Below are 15,446 nucleotides of genomic sequence, written 5' to 3'. Positions count from 1 at the left end.
CGTGACAAATTGCGTGATCAAATGTGGCCTAGCACCAAACCAACAGCTCGGCTTGGCTCAAAAGAAGACAGAGACGATCTAAACAAACGGACATTGGAATTCTTGGATTTTCAAGTCGAATCATTTGACCGTCTTTACAGCAGCTGAATTCCGATCAGGAACCGTCACAGAAAAAGATAAGTTGTTTGTTTGTTCTTCCTAATCATGTAATTAATTATTTCTTCTCAACACTAGTGGTGAAGATGGATTACAGCCATTACGATTGTCTTCTGATGGTCGTAGTGTCACAAGGTAAAAATGGGAAAAGCATCACGTTCGATACACACGACGCTGAGGAAGTTTGGACTCGCTTCACACCAGATAGCTGTTCCCAGCTAATCGGCAAACCCCAACTTTCTTTCGTTCAAGTTAGTATTACGATTGAAAATGTTTAAAAGATTCTATAATAATTTGTTAAATAAAGGTTTGTCTTGGATTTAAAAATCTGAACGGTCAGCACGACAAGGCAATTCTGGGGACTCGACAACAAGTGACAGGCCAGAAACTGCTTTATTCGATTCCAACGTAAGTAGATTTCCTGTTTGTTTATTCAACAATTCCAGATTATACTGCTAGTTTTCCCTAAATTCAGCCTTTATTTTATTTAGCCTTTAAAAACAAATAAGCTCTGTCGGATCGTATGGTTTTCTAGGATAACGGTTTAGCAACCAAAAAATTTTCTTGGGAAACATTTTTATGGTAGTTTTTAAGTACGAAACAAAATCCGTGATAATAATAATGTGGCGCAAGAATATGGTAACTGAAAAGCTGCACCAAGACACGATACTTATCAGAACGCCATTCCGCGCTATTCCAGAGCGCACTACTTTAAATATTTGTGTGTCGTTTGTAGCTCGCCTTTGATTAGATTCACTGGGTGATTCGCTGTGATAACAGTTGTTTCCTTTTATCTGTAGAAGTCACTGGCTCATACATCGAAATACGAAATATCGTTCGAAACTGAGACTTCCACACTTACCTACAACGCGAAGATGGACCTAACTGACGCAAAAGCTACTGGGCAACAAATTCCTACTGCTGTTCATCCTAAAAACAAGTTTGACATTATTAACAGCTTTTTTAAAAATAGCATTTCAGAGCGAACTGAATATTTTCAGGGGACCATCCCGCAAGATATCCAATCCAGTCGATCGTGATTCGCGTGTTTACAACATGCAACACCGGTGTAGAGGTAAAGCCTACATTTTCAACCACGATCTTTTCGACGCATCGCTGAAACTTTCTCCACGAGTTGGATCGAAAACGGACGTGTCGAATCTGGAACGTGCGTTATCCCAACTAGATTTCGAGGTGTTGTGTTTCCACAATTGTGACATTACTAGTGTCCGCAGGAATATCAAGCAATGTAATGTTACTTTACGTCTTTCCTCTGTAAGGATAGTGTTTTAATTTTGAACTGTTAGTGGCAGAGCTAGATCACACTGACAATGATTGCGTCATGGTCATCGTGCTGTCACATGGAACGCATGGTATGATTTATGCATTGGATTCGTACTACCATTCCGACGAGCTGTGGCTTCCGTTCACGTCGGATAAATGTCCGAGTTTGGCAGGAAAGCCAAAACTGTTCTTCATCCAGGTCCAATCAATCAATGTTTGAATAAACAATTCTCGTTTAATTCATCATACATCTAACAGGCATGTCAAGGTAACAAAAAGGATGCGGGATTAACTGTGCAGAGCGATTCTAGTCAAATGGATTCAGTTGCTCCTCAAGAATATTCCATCCCAACAATGGCAGATTTTATGATTGCCTATTCTACTATTCCCGGTGAGTGTGAATCAGCTTTTAGCTGGGGGGTAGTAACATAAATTTATTGTCTTTGTTTACTTTTTTCAATAGGCTACGTGTCTTGGCGCAACACGACAAATGGCTCATGGTTCATTGAAGCTCTTTGTGAAATACTGATCACATATGGCCGGCAAGAAGATTTGCTTTCGATGATGACAATGGTTCTACTAAAAGTGGCCACACTGGGAAGAGACTATTCTCAAATCCCATGCGTCGTAAGCCAACTCATACGTCGCGTCTATTTCCCGCCCAAACAATAACATTTGTAAGTAGTTCTTTAAAAGAACATGAATTCCCATACCATAGTTCCAACTTAGTCTCACTTTATGCGATCTATTCTAAGGCTAATTGTAAGGCGTTTCAATAAGGTCTTCCGGTGTTTAAAAAGTATATATTTACCGCAGCCTGTGTAATTTACCGTGATCGTATTGCTGCATCAGAATGCACGCCGTTTATTACTCGGAAATATTCGAATTTATACATGACATTCTATTCGTCAGCGTATTTCGAGGCTTTTCCTTTTGCGTAAAGTAAATTTTGCGGGTGAGCAAGCTTGTTAGAGATGGGATCTGCTTGTCCCCAAGCTCGCTTTCGAATGAAATGGCGACTTCTCTTTGGACGGTTGTCATCATGGAAAGGAAGTCGTCTTTCTGGTTTTCCTCCGAGTCCAAGACCTTACAAAGAGCTTGGAGGAACCACGTTCGGTAAGCGGCGTAATCTGTCGTAAAGACAATAATCGATTAAGATATTCGACGACTGAAGTAGGTTTTTTACGTAGTACTAGAAACAGTAGCATATGCAATTAAAAAATCCGCGTGTGTTGATAATTTGTAAGGAATGCTTGGACCATCCATTGCACTTGAGCTAATGCGACGATTGGGACAAAGAGGAATAAGGGTTCCCTCGTCCACCAAACTACCTCGACACGCCTGTTGCCCGATTAGATTAATTAGAAACGAGAAATTTAACTTCCCTCTGTAGTTGTTAAAGGAAAAGCAAACCTGAATGATGAATATTTTTGGTTTTCCTGCAAGAGTGCGACATTTTTCAGATGTGAACAGGGATCGCAATGGATCGAGAGTGTAGTGCGTGTTACGGGCATACAGTTTATCATTGGATCCGTGAGTCATGAAGACAAATAGAATGCAGTCGCTATTCTTGTGATTTTCGTGTGCCGCTGAAATGAACGGGAAAGACAAAGTATGGTACACACGTAATAGAATTCTTAATGCACCTACCTTTCTTTATTTCCTCTTCGATTTTTTTATATTTTAAGTCTTTAAAAACTTTAACGTTGAACTCCAAACGATCAGCTAAAATATCAGACAACTTTTGGAGCAAGTCCTTGTCATCTTTTCTTTCTCCTAACACCAAATTGGAATCGAATTCTGTGTGGTGAAAAATGTATGCATCGCCGCGTCTCTTGTGGTGCATATTGTAGCATTGGGTGTCTTTATTCACAGGTACGGTGATAATAGGATAATCCACGCAGTCTTGGCTTGAAAAGTTGGTTCTCGAGCTGATAATCAGAATTTTTGTAAACTAAATTTGTAAAAGGTAGTTTTCTACTTACTGCTGTGGCCGAGTTGCTGATGATGTTTCGTTATCCGTTTGGCTTACAATTGAAGCCTCTACGGGAGGGACTGGTTGGGCGTCCACAAAATCATCTGAACTCATGCTCCAAGTAAAATTAGTTTATTTAAGGGAGTTTGACAAAATAGGATGTGACCTATCCGAGATGTTTTCGCTGAGTGAGAACTCACTTGAGTGGACAAGTTAACGCAGGAAATAGTTTTTACTTGCCTGCTTATCTGAATAGCGTTGCTTCATATGTGCATTTTATCAATTAAAGGCGTATCTGTTTACATTTTCTGTTTTATACTATTTGTAATTTAACCCGCTTTGCCTTCTTGGAAATTTCTGTTGCATTTCAGTCAAATATAAGCAAATCACAAGAAAATCAGTAAACTGCATTAGACGAAACCTTTCGTGCTAACAGCGGTGCAATTGTTCACCAGAGACGACACAACATAGTGACACAACATGCTTTATCAGCAATTCTCGAATTGAGCAATGTATTTGAATAACGAGAAAAAAATGAAATAGCAATAAAATGTAGAAATTTACTAAATCAAATTTAAAGAAATTACTACATCAATTATCTGGTCACTATTGGGTACCAAACTTGTAGACGATAGTACGGTGATACACTTCACCTGGTTGAAGAACGGATCCTGGAAAATGTGGCTGGAAACGCGGAGCTGACTTGTACTTGTTATCGGGCATAGCGTAATTGATAAGAAAGCGAAATTACCTGATTGATAGCGTCAGGGAAATTTTGTGCTTCAATGGCCAAGCCAGCGTGAGTTGAGTAAACTGTGCCGCCTTTGCCAACTAACGAACCATCTGCTGGAAAACCATTACCCGTATAAATTTGACAACCTGGTTGATCACTGAATAACTCCATTATTCGACCGGACTCCGAATGCCAAATTTTGGCTACCAAGGGTAGTTTGTTGTCGAATTTGTTCTTGCTATCGTTGATAACAAAGTTGTGATCGTAGCCACCACCCGGAATTTTCGCGATAACGTCTTTCAGTAGCGTTTCTGACCTTAAGTCAAAAACCGTACCGTCCACATTAGCAACCCGTCCAGTAGGGATCTGCCCAGAGTCAACGGGGGTGTACTGATTAGCACACAGTTGAATGTGATGATTCAACAGTTGCTGACTTCCAGCGTTATGACCGGCCAAATTGAAATACGAATGATTGGTGAGATTGACCGGTGTTGGCCTGTCTGTCAGCGCTCTGTAATCTATTATTAACTCGTTGGAATCGGTTAACCTACACCCACCAATCGTTAATAGCATGTTTCATTTCACATCTTCTCAAAGATTTTTTACTTTATATTTACGTGTAGGTCACTTGAGTGAACAGATGACCGGGGTAACCCTCTTCCAAATGGGGACTCGAATGAGTGAAAGTAATCCTACCGTCTCGGTGAGCGTAGGCTTGCCAAACTACCTTATCGAATCCCACAGTTCCTCCGTGCAGGTGATTATCGCCGTTGTTTTTTGCCAGTTGAAATTCAATACCGTTTAAATTAAAATGCCCTTTTGCAATTCTGTTGGCTACCCGCCCTACTGTAGAGCCGAAGTAAGGGTTTTCATGTTTTAGATACCCTATGGGAAAGCATTCAAATGTAGCATGCATAAATATTCAAAATTAACTCATTTACCTGCCATATCGTCAAAACCCAGTACAACATCATGAAGTTCTCCTTTCTTGTTGGGAACGAAAACGTTGGTAACTGAGGCACCATAGGTGATGAATTGCACCTTAACTCCAAGTGGATTAGTCAACGTGAATTGGGTAACAGGTTGGATTCCGTCCGATGTTCTTATTTCACCGAATGCTTCTTGTGTCACATGAGTTGATGAGAAACTCATTATTTTCTTCGTTGTAAAGCGGCAGTTATCTCCGTGGTAGTGTTGGCGATATATCTGTACTCGAATAGATATATCGCTTCTTTTAGATATTTCGATATCGTTTACTACGATAACGATTGTCTATCGTAGATATAAAAATAGATAACGCATCGCCATCTATCGCTAAATACACGAACTAGAAACGCCATCTTTCGTTCACTGAAATAATGCTCTCCGGTAGGTCCTCAGGATTAACATCTCTTTGGGGGAGTGGAAACAAATTTTTTTCTTTGTTTTATTTTCCAGCCTCCTCCGGCTCTTTCCGCCATCTTCACTTGAATTCACCCTTCCTTTCTTTTTAACAGTTGTCCATAATCTTTAAATTCCCATCAAGTTCTTTCACTGTTAACGTTGTGCGAAACTAGAGATTCATTATCGATAAAAATACTTAAATCAGCACATAGTAAATTTTACTATTTCTGCCTGTACTAAGATTCGAACGTTGAACCTCGATTGTCACAGACTAGAGCTATACCGTTATACCATACTGGTACAACTTATGCAAGGCAAGATTAGTACTCGGTGCGAAAGTTATCGAACATAACCGATACAGATAAGTCTGAAAAATAATACCGATATCGATATATCGAATGTCTATACTTCGCGATATATCGCCATCACTACTACGTGGTATTTTTCTGCAGGAGATTCTAATAGAATTACTTTTGCCACCGTGAGGAAACGGAAAGAATTACATATAAGGACAATGGTTACGTGTCTGCTGTTCTCTCCAATTAGAAAACACTGGCGCCACCTAACGCACATTACTAGTTTCACACTTATAGCTCGTTTTATTCAAAAACCGATTTTTACTTCTTAATAATTAATAATTTTATTTGGGTAATTTATAGGTAACTTGAGATGCCATGTCAAAGTTGACGACCGCACTAGTGATTTGAATAGACCTCGCCCTCAATGGAGGAGTCTACAAAATATTGGATTTGTCGATCGATTGTTATGCTGTCCGTGTCCGTGACACAGAAAGCAGAAGTCTCGCGGGATCGTTGCAGAGTGACGTATTCTCACTAGTAACAACGCTCATAAGTAAAAATAAAATTTCGTCTGTTCACAAGTAAATGTTTTCAGAAATACAATGTTCCATAAATAAAAATTTCCATTGATACAAATATTTATAAGTAAAGCTATATTATTTTTACAAGTAAAAATGTCCATTGGTAATTAATGCCATAAATAACAAAATAAAAATTTTCTCATTAGTAACATGATTCACAGATAAATATATCCACTAGAACTTTTCCCATTGCGACTATGTTTCAGATGTAATTTGTTTTACAAGTAACACGAAATAACATCATTTATACTTAACATTTCATAGGTAACATTATTTACAAATAAATATATCCACTAGAACTTTTGCCCATTGCAACTATTATTCAAAGTAATTTGCTTTAGAAGTAATTTGTTTTACTAGTAAATGAAAATTAATTATTTTTACATATATTCATAAGTAACATATTATCACAAGTAAGTTGTTCAGTAATAATAATTTTCATGAATAACATTATTCACAAATAACTTTATCCACTAGAACACTTGCCCATTGCAACTGTTATTCAAACGTAATTTGCTTTAGAAGTAATTTGTTGCAGTAGTAACTCAAAATGAACTTTTCAAAATATATATCCATAAGTAACACTTATCACAAGTAACCGGTTCAATAATAATTTGTCGTCCCAACAACAACAAGTCCCAACTCATCGGGAATGATGAAAAATGTATGCGGCAGTTGACGTGGTAGAAGCCGTTGAAGAAACGAAGAAAAACCTCAAAGTCGAAAAAAAGTTGAAAATTTTCTAAGTCCCAACTCATCGGGAATGATGGAAAATGTATGCGGCAGTTGACGTGGTAGAAGCCGTTGAAGAAACGAAGAAAAACCATAAAGTCGAAAAAAAGTTGAAAATTTTTTAAAGTCCCATCTCATCGGGAGTGCTGAAAAATGTATGCGGCAGTTGACGTGGTAAAAGCCGTTGAAGCAACGAAGAAAACCGTTACCATCCAACCATTATTATTTGACAACCAGTAGAAAAATCTTTCCTCTTGGGATGGGACTGTCATCTAGGATCTAGCGATAAATGAATTTTTTGCGTGGAGGAGAACCACACACCCGCAAGAGGCGCTCCCACCGGGTGGAAAATCACTCTTTCGCCCCGATCCACAACCCGGGTATTTTTTATGGTAAATCCCACAAGAGGGTATCCCTTTTCCGAGAGGAAATTTACCCATAGACCAAGATCGGATGCTGAGTTGCCAAGGCTGAATTCCGACCTGGGGTATTTTTCCTCTCGGGCCCTATAGGAGGAAATGAAAAATAATATATTTAATTAAGTGTAGTTAGTTTTTACAAAATCTTTGGAATCGTGACTATACCTCTGTGCTGATATAATACAAAAATTTTATCTCCAAAAAGCGTTATTTTCCAGGAAACTTTTGAAAGGTACTGTTTACCTTTCCACAACACCCCCTCCCCGTATTACAACTGTAGAACAAGAAGCAGACGTTTTCTAAGTAAATTCTTTTCCTTATGAATAAATCCTTTAGCATAATCAGATAACTTAAAAAGACTAACTGTGTCAAATAACTCATTACTGACATCACAAACTACACTACTCATGACATAAAAAACGAAAACAGTTTGACACTACAGTCACTAGTCACAGTCAATCACTTTACGTCTGCTACGGTACATTGTAAACAAGTACCTTTCAAAAAGTTCCTGGAAAAATAACAGCTTTTTTGGAGATAAAATTTTGTGTATTATATCAGCACAGAGGTATAATACACGATTCCAAAAGATTTTGTAATAAAACTAACTACAACTTAATTAAATATATTATTTTTCATTTCCCTCCTATAGGGCCCGAGAGGAAAAATACCCCAGGTCGGAATTCAGCCTTGGCAACTCAGCATCCGATCTTGGTCTATAGTGGTGGATCAACCAGGGGTATATGACCATGCAAAAACTTACTTATGAATTATTACTTATGAAACTTGTTATCAATGGTTAATTTTATTTGTAGCGTAGATTACATGTGAAACATTTTACTAGTAATACTTTTTAAAAATGCACAATTTTATCTATGTCATGTATTACAATTACAACATTTTACTTATGAATTATTTCTAAATTTGTTTCTAAAAAAATTATCTTACTTGTGCAAAAATTTAATTTTGAATTATTACTTATGAAACTTATTATCTACGGTTCATTTTATTTGTAATATTAATTACTTGTGAAACATTTTACTTTAGATACTTTTTACAAATGCACCGTTTTATCTATGACATTTATTACAAATGAACAACATTTTACTTGTAGTACAATTTAAATACGCACCATTTTATCAGTGATATTTTTACAATTGAAACATTTTAATTATGAACTATTTATAAATTTCTTTCAAAAAGTTAATTTTACTTGTGGTGATATTTAATAATGCAACATTGCATTTGTGAAAATGATTTTATTCATAAAGGTTCTAATGAACATTTTTACTTGTAAAACATTGTGCTTCTGCAACAATTTATTAAGGAGCATAAGTGTCAATGATCAATTTTATTAGTGGAATTTTACTTGTGAACATTTTTATCTGTGAGAATACGTTCTTACGCTACGCAGCCAAGTCTCGCCAGTTGTTTTATTTTCTCGCGGAGTCGATTGAGGATGATGTTGGAAATGGAAGTCTAAGGAAATAGAAATTTCTTTGCTTATTCTCTCGTATTCGAAGTAACTTTTTGTTATTATTTGCCGTAAATGTATTCCAACCTGTTCAACCGACATAGGTATCTAGATTAATCTGTTGCAAACAGCTTTATCTATGGAGTTAATCAAAATTTGATAGGTATTAATGTAAAAATTTTACTTATTGTCTACGTGTTTACAGTTACGTTTAGAAATCAGACTTTCGCTTCCGTGACAGAATATTGTGAAGCACTCATACTCATGGCAACCTGATGTGATCAATAACAACAGTAATGTGACAGCCAAGTTAGTGGATGTAGCTGAGCTAGAGCTACTAAAAGAAGAAAACTGAAGAATGTATAATAAATCGTTAAAAAAATGGAGAAACGACCATATTGTGAACGGATCTTCAAACTGTTTGGGCAGCTATGGGGAAAAGAGAGATTGAGGTGTGTCAGTCTCCTGACACACTCCAGTCTAGCCTCCTTACACACTTCAATCTAAAAGAAAATTAATTCAAATGGATATACAGTATTCAAAACAGCTGGAAGCATTAAGACAGAGTTGAAGTTCAAGGATTTTTTCTTTTCATTTTACCAATATTATTTAGTCTGTGTAGAAAATGGCAAATTGTTAAAACTTTTTAGGAATTAGATTTCGGCAAATTACATAACAAGTGTGAGCAACAAAAGAATACAAAATACTTCCAACCTCTGCCCACAAAGATGTTTAAGGTATTTATTTGTCAAATCTGTAATCATGTTAATAAAGTGATTTTTTTGGCATTCTTATATTTGCAGGAAAAACCTAAAGTTGGAAGTTAATACATTTTTTCTCATTGCAAGTTTTTTAAACAAATTGTAAACTGATAAAATGAAACAACAAATGACCTATTACTTTGCATCAATTGTTTTCCCAAATGGAGATTTATTCCACAATCTTCAGGTTCCCAGGCAGACACCCATCCACAAAGCCATGGGTGATAGATGATATAAAAAATTTATTAATTAAAAAACTTATATTTTAAGTTATTGATTGCAGAGTCAGTGAACAATGTGTGGAATCTGATATTCTAGCCCTGGAAACCCCAGGTGCCCTTCTGCTTCAACAAGGCTATAAAGCAATAATAATTTCAGGAGGTAAAGATTGAAACAAAAAAACAAATCATAGACATTTTTTAGTTGGCTTTTCTGCTTAATGTATTGTTACCCTTAACTTTTGGAAACATGGAAATGTATGCATATGTTCAGGGTCAAGTTAATGAATGGTCGAGTAAAAATGAATTTTACGTTACTTTTGAACAGGTCCCAATTCAGTTTACGCGGCGGAACGGTTTACGTTCGTTACGCATTGTTACGTTGTTACGCGTCGTTACGTCAGAGAAGCCGTCCATCACAAAGAAGCCGTCCATTAACGCGGCGGACGAGGTCGATGCGAGTGGATTACGACGATTATAGCGGCGAAGTCGATTCCGCGGTTTGTGCTGCCCTTCTCCATAAAGCACTTCTACAGGGTGACGACTCGTCGCGAATGCAGGCCATCCATATCGATAACGGTTTCCTGCGTAAAGACGAATCCGAGCAGGTCGTCACTAGTTTACAGCAGCTCAGGCTCAATCTTCGGGTAATTTGAGATACTTTTCTAGACCGTTCAGAATCTTATGATTGGCCAAAATTTCCAAAATACGTCGTCTTGTCACATCTCGGAATCTGTTTGGGTTTAAACCCTTGCAGAATTGAATTACTACCTTTGTCGAATGATTTATTTCGTTTACATTGATTATACTTCAACCCTTTACAAGTGGGAAAAGGTTGCCTTTAAGCAACAAGAAGGTATTTTGCGTGCCTATGTACGAATCATGGCTTAATGGGTGAGCATCGGATTGTGGCGCTGGATGATTGTGGATCAAATCCCATTAGAGGTATTTATAGAGGTACACAATATATTTGCTGATTCACTTTATTGACGGCATCACTGACAGTTTACAAGCGTTTTAGTAACGAACCCTGGGCTACTTTAAATTGTTATTACAAGTGTGAACAAATTACCTTTAAGCTCTTGGTAAAAGTTGAAGCTTGGAATGTGTGACTTATGGCTCAATGGTAGAGCATCGGAGCGGTACGCTGAAGGTTTAGGGTTCGATTCCCAAAAGGGTCACGTTACATTTCATTGTAAAAATAAATACCATCGCGAAAATAAAGCGTTCGCAGCATTTAATGTCTTCAGTTATAGTTCTGATTTATAGGTTAAAAAATCTCTAACAGTAAAATTACAGCGCCTTCACCAAAAATCTGTAAACGGTGTTATTGGTCGCACATACTAGAATATTACAGCTTAGATGAAGAACGTATAGTATGAACACATACTATGGAGTTTGGACTACTCAATCTAAAGTTTGTTAATTTAAAAAATGTTTATATAATTTCATTACAACTATTTAACCATGGATTGCATACTGTGAAGTATGCCACTTTATATATTATAGATAATGAATTCCACTACACCTGAATGGGAATCGAACCCAAGGTATACAGTATTCCAGTCTAGCGCTCTACCATTGAGCTATGAGACATGGTATATAGATATCTAGGTCTTCAACCGATTGAGATAACTGTAAAAAGTTGTATATACGGGATCAAATATCAATGGGGGGGATGTAGGGGGGGTTGCCAGGAAGGCATCGCATCTGCCTAGCAACTCCAAGGTTCGTGGTTCGATTCCCAGGTAGGTTCCCGATGTCCTGGGCTCCCAACCTTCCCAGGTGTCCACCTCCCACGTCTGCCAGTCGGGTCGAGAAACTTCCCCATTACGAAGTAATGGGACGGATATTTTGGCAATGCCCAACAGAATATCCAATAACAAATTTTAATAAATTGTTCATTTTGATTTTCTGTGTGAATGCGTATTTTGATACTCGAACACTTCGCGATTGACTTTTACCATTGGCATCCCCTGCCGAGGGAACTCATACATATTGCTTGACCAATATTAAGTGTATATAAGATTATAACATATGTTCATTTAACTGAAACTGTTGATGGTAGTAGCAATACTTTCGACTCATGTGGGATTTGAACCATTATCCATTGGCGTACCTTGCCGATGCTCTACCACTGAGCCATAAGTCATTAAAAGAAATTGTCTATATTTACTTGTTAATTGAGTCCAACAAATTCGGACTTACAATAATTCTTGTAGCATGATTGAAGATAATTTCCTATTAACATGTCCATAATAAACACACCGAATAGAAACGCATTGAAATTACAACGTACGTTTTCATTTAATATCGTGTCCTTCAACCGGGATTTGAACCCGATACCCTTAGATCTGTAAACCAACGTTCTACCACAGAGCTGTCATCCTTGTATGCAAGCACTTCAGGTTAGCATATAGTTTTACGAGCCTATAAAAATTACCGTTATTATCTTTTTTGCCTTCTAATATTAGTTCAATATTAAATATAACTCATGGCTCAATGGTTGAGCCTCGGCAATGCCCGCTGAAAGTTTGGGGATCGATTCCCGAAAGAGTTAAATTAAATTGTGTGAAATAAAAGTGAAAATAATACATCTGATAAACCGGTATATACATGTATATTAGACAAGTAAAATACGACTACACAGTAAAATAAAACTGTCGTATATATGAGATTCTAGTATGTACAACAGTAAAATCCAACTCCAGGATTGGAATTTCATCGGCGTAATTCAATGGCACTCAGGAATTCTCAGTATAAGAATTGCACATCAGTAGCCAGCTCAGCAGTGTTAAAAGTACCATCTACAAAAGAAAAAAAATTCAAAGGTCAGAAATGTATAGAGTATGAACACAAAGAAAATATGAATGATAAATATTTCAAAATTAATGTAACATAAAATTTGTATTGACAATTTTCCACATAATGAAATATTTTGCAACTTTTAAAAGGCAAAATAACCATTTCAAAAGTTGCTGTCAACCAAGGCAGGGGGAGACACTGCCTCAATTGACTCACCGGGGAGATTACCCAGTGCTTGGCTAAGAGAAGCCGGAAGAAGAGCCGAAGAAATGGAACATTTTTACAGGAGCGATTAGCCTTTAGTTCGGATTTGTGGGTAGCGACATAGCCCTCCATAAGCATTTCATCAAACTATGAGGACCCCCACGTCCCCTTTCCGGCCAGAGCCCTCCAAACCTCGATATATGTTGTTTTTATATATACCGTACAGTAGGGGCATGACCCCCTACGGGCTTATTATGAGTCAAGGGGAAACGGGGCTTCAGAAAAGAAGGGAGCCCAGATATGCACTTAAATTTTTTTAACTATTAATACCGTAACACACGGGAATACGACTAAAGAATGGAAATTCGGTTTCGTTCTTCCAATCATTGTCATTTTTTTCGGTAACTTGCCCCAAACAGGTCAAATCCACTATTTTTATCCAACTATAAAAATAACAAAAATTCATAAAACGTAGATAAGCATAAACATTATTAATTGTATAGCTTAGATAACATTTAAATTCATCATCCGGCTTATTTCCGAAAAAATTCTGAAAGAAGCTTCTGAAAAGGCACAGTAAAAGATCATCACAGCAAAAACTTAATATAAGAACTTCGTAAGTACCTATTGCAAGCTTTTAACGACGAAAGCATCAAAACGGACTCCTTTCCTATCAGTCAACCAGTTTTTGTTGATGCAAAAGATTTCACTGTGACAACTCATCGTTTCCGAAAACAACGCGACGGACGATCGTCACTTATGCTTTGACTTTTCATTGTATACCGTTTTCCTTTATAATTGTGGTACGCCTGAGTGTTTTTTTGTTCACCCTGCATTATTATAAAAGTTTTAAAACTAATTAAAGAGATAGAAAAACTTCAGTTTACTTGACAACTCAAATTTCCATTGTGCTAAAGACATCCAGCATATTGTTTGAAGTGGTTGACGTTCCTTGAACCCCGTAGGTCATCATCACTTTGCCGATGTTTTCACTCTCTATAAGGTAATATCAAGGCGATTGTGTATCAAGGATGTTGATGACAGCTCGCTAAAAGTTGGCAAGCCACGAAGGAGAAAACAATTAGATAGGCATGTTTGCTTACAGAAATTGTAAGGCGCCCTTACGAAAACATCATGAACAAACTGAATATCTTCAGTGAAATTTCTTACAATTCTTCATTGTAACCGGGAAGGCAAAGCAGCTGACTTATGGCGAGAAGACAAATTTTTTTGTCGCAGCCTTACCATTGTCCCGAAGTATCTGTTTTTCTTCCAGCAGTGTTTCACCAAACATGACGGAATGATAAAAATTAGAAAACTAAACAAACTCCGTGAAAAAGCATTACCGATGACATCTTCAATGACGATGGAAAATCCTCAGTTCATCGTGTAATAAGAATCTACAAGGCAGTTTCCACACAGCCTCGATGGCGAAATCCTGTCCGTAATGACGCAATAACACATTTAAAAAATTGATAACCAGAGCCAATTGAAGATTTATCAACTCAACCTGCTGGCACCTCTGAATTACGAAACAAAAGAAATACATCAGTGATGCAAAAATACAAGTTTATTTTTTAAGTATTGTTTTCCTTTAGTTCTCAAATTGACCACCATTGAATCACTAATGTGATTCCCAAGTGTGGGTCAAAGAATAAGACTAAACATCTGTTTCCCTGACCAAAGGGCTGTTGGTTTTTCAATACATGGAGATGGATGCTTGATGACCATACTAACACCATGGTGCAAAAGGAATTTTTGGGTTCCTTAATTTTAATCAATAAATTTGTCTCTTCTTGACGTTGAAAAGAACAGAAAAGCATAGTTACTACTGCCTTTAAACAATCAACCTGAGAATCTCAAGTTCCAAATTGGTGTTTCTGGCCTACACATTCTGTGTAGGCAATGAATGGCACTGGCCTTTTCCGGTGTCTCACAATTGAAATATTTTACACTCGTCCCCTAAAAAATAATATGCAAATAAGGGATATAATTGATATTTTTGGATGTTAGTGTACCATTCTGCCAAATATTCCAGACTGCATAGGTGTTTGGGAAGTATCACTCCTGTACAAGTTTTGGGCTACAATTTGGATATGGTTCCGTGGTTGTATTTGCTGATGTCTCACTGTCCCTAAGCAGATCCTTTCCCGCAGATATGTTGGTCTATTAGAAGGACTTACGCTCTATACAAAGGACAATAAAACAGCGAAGAAAACTGCAACACAAAATGTTGTCGTTGTGTAAATCGAGAATGATGAGACAAGCCCACCGGCTGCGGGGGGAAATAGATTTTACCATGGATACCTCGACGTCTGAACAACAGCCTATAACAAAGAAAACTGACCCACCTACGCAACAACGATAGAAGATAACCTGGTGGTCGAAATGGGCACTAGTCCAAAATTTCTGTAACACCTGA

General features: G+C 37.4%; 3 protein-coding genes and 2 long non-coding RNA genes across 26 annotated transcripts; 2 read left to right on the top strand and 3 right to left on the bottom strand.

The window, feature by feature from the left end:
- Positions 1–155: 155 nt before the first annotated feature.
- On the top strand, positions 156–6,319 carry LOC116919294 (caspase-1). 4 transcript variants are annotated; one of them, XM_032925272.2, is made up of 8 exons: positions 156–407; positions 464–564; positions 957–1,096; positions 1,158–1,405; positions 1,464–1,639; positions 1,699–1,831; positions 1,904–2,117; positions 6,191–6,319. In XM_032925272.2, the coding sequence occupies exons 3-7, from the start codon at positions 1,032–1,034 to the stop codon at positions 2,110–2,112; spliced, it is 831 nt and encodes a 276-aa protein (XP_032781163.2). In that variant the 5' UTR covers positions 156–407; positions 464–564; positions 957–1,031; the 3' UTR covers positions 2,113–2,117; positions 6,191–6,319. The 4 variants fall into 4 exon arrangements, with proteins under 4 accessions (XP_032781163.2, XP_045027067.1, XP_045027066.1 ...); XM_045171132.1 differs by lacking the exon at positions 6,191–6,319 and adding an exon at positions 3,787–3,978 and having other exon boundaries at positions 157–407; XM_045171131.1 differs by lacking the exon at positions 6,191–6,319 and having other exon boundaries at positions 157–407; positions 1,904–2,356.
- LOC116919296 (caspase-1) lies at positions 2,289–3,774 on the bottom strand. Of its 4 annotated transcripts, XM_032925279.2 has the most exons (5): positions 3,426–3,774; positions 3,091–3,371; positions 2,854–3,029; positions 2,634–2,781; positions 2,289–2,570 (listed from the first exon to the last, which is right to left on the bottom strand). In XM_032925279.2, exons 1-5 carry the CDS (start codon positions 3,527–3,529, stop codon positions 2,308–2,310), a joined length of 972 nt encoding a protein of 323 aa, XP_032781170.2. In that variant the 5' UTR covers positions 3,530–3,774; the 3' UTR covers positions 2,289–2,307. The 4 variants fall into 4 exon arrangements, with proteins under 4 accessions (XP_032781170.2, XP_032781168.2, XP_045027064.1 ...); XM_032925277.2 differs by having other exon boundaries at positions 2,634–3,029; XM_045171129.1 differs by having other exon boundaries at positions 2,634–3,029; positions 3,091–3,365.
- LOC116919295 (galactose mutarotase) lies at positions 3,914–5,405 on the bottom strand. 2 transcript variants are annotated; one of them, XM_032925275.2, is made up of 4 exons: positions 5,090–5,405; positions 4,766–5,033; positions 4,167–4,695; positions 3,914–4,113 (listed from the first exon to the last, which is right to left on the bottom strand). In XM_032925275.2, exons 1-4 carry the CDS (start codon positions 5,298–5,300, stop codon positions 3,979–3,981), a joined length of 1,143 nt encoding a protein of 380 aa, XP_032781166.2. In that variant the 5' UTR covers positions 5,301–5,405; the 3' UTR covers positions 3,914–3,978. The 2 variants fall into 2 exon arrangements, with proteins under 2 accessions (XP_032781166.2, XP_032781167.2); XM_032925276.2 differs by having other exon boundaries at positions 3,914–4,099; positions 5,090–5,400.
- Positions 6,320–8,799: 2,480 nt separating the features above from the next.
- Positions 8,800–11,253, top strand: LOC123470607. 6 transcript variants are annotated; one of them, XR_006644391.1, is made up of 6 exons: positions 8,800–9,199; positions 9,252–9,773; positions 9,840–10,018; positions 10,081–10,178; positions 10,344–10,662; positions 10,841–11,253. It is a non-coding gene; the product is annotated as an uncharacterized LOC123470607 (long non-coding RNA). The 6 variants fall into 6 exon arrangements; XR_006644394.1 differs by having other exon boundaries at positions 10,344–10,960; positions 11,021–11,253; XR_006644393.1 differs by having other exon boundaries at positions 10,344–10,972; positions 11,037–11,253.
- A 1,365-nt stretch (positions 11,254–12,618) lies between these two features.
- On the bottom strand, positions 12,619–15,431 carry LOC116919475. Of its 10 annotated transcripts, XR_006644396.1 has the most exons (7): positions 15,043–15,368; positions 14,150–14,986; positions 13,912–14,072; positions 13,649–13,854; positions 13,538–13,587; positions 13,355–13,467; positions 12,619–12,822 (listed from the first exon to the last, which is right to left on the bottom strand). It is a non-coding gene; the product is annotated as an uncharacterized LOC116919475 (long non-coding RNA). The 10 variants fall into 10 exon arrangements; XR_004391911.2 differs by having other exon boundaries at positions 13,355–13,587; XR_006644397.1 differs by lacking the exon at positions 13,538–13,587.
- Positions 15,432–15,446: the final 15 nt, after the last annotated feature.

The sequence above is a fragment of the Daphnia magna genome, linkage group LG3, assembly GCF_020631705.1.
Source record: "Daphnia magna isolate NIES linkage group LG3, ASM2063170v1.1, whole genome shotgun sequence".
Classification (NCBI taxonomy): domain Eukaryota; kingdom Metazoa; phylum Arthropoda; class Branchiopoda; order Diplostraca; family Daphniidae; genus Daphnia; species Daphnia magna.
The sequence above is the reverse complement of the archived record's forward strand: the minus strand, read 5'-3'. Positions and strand labels throughout refer to the sequence as shown.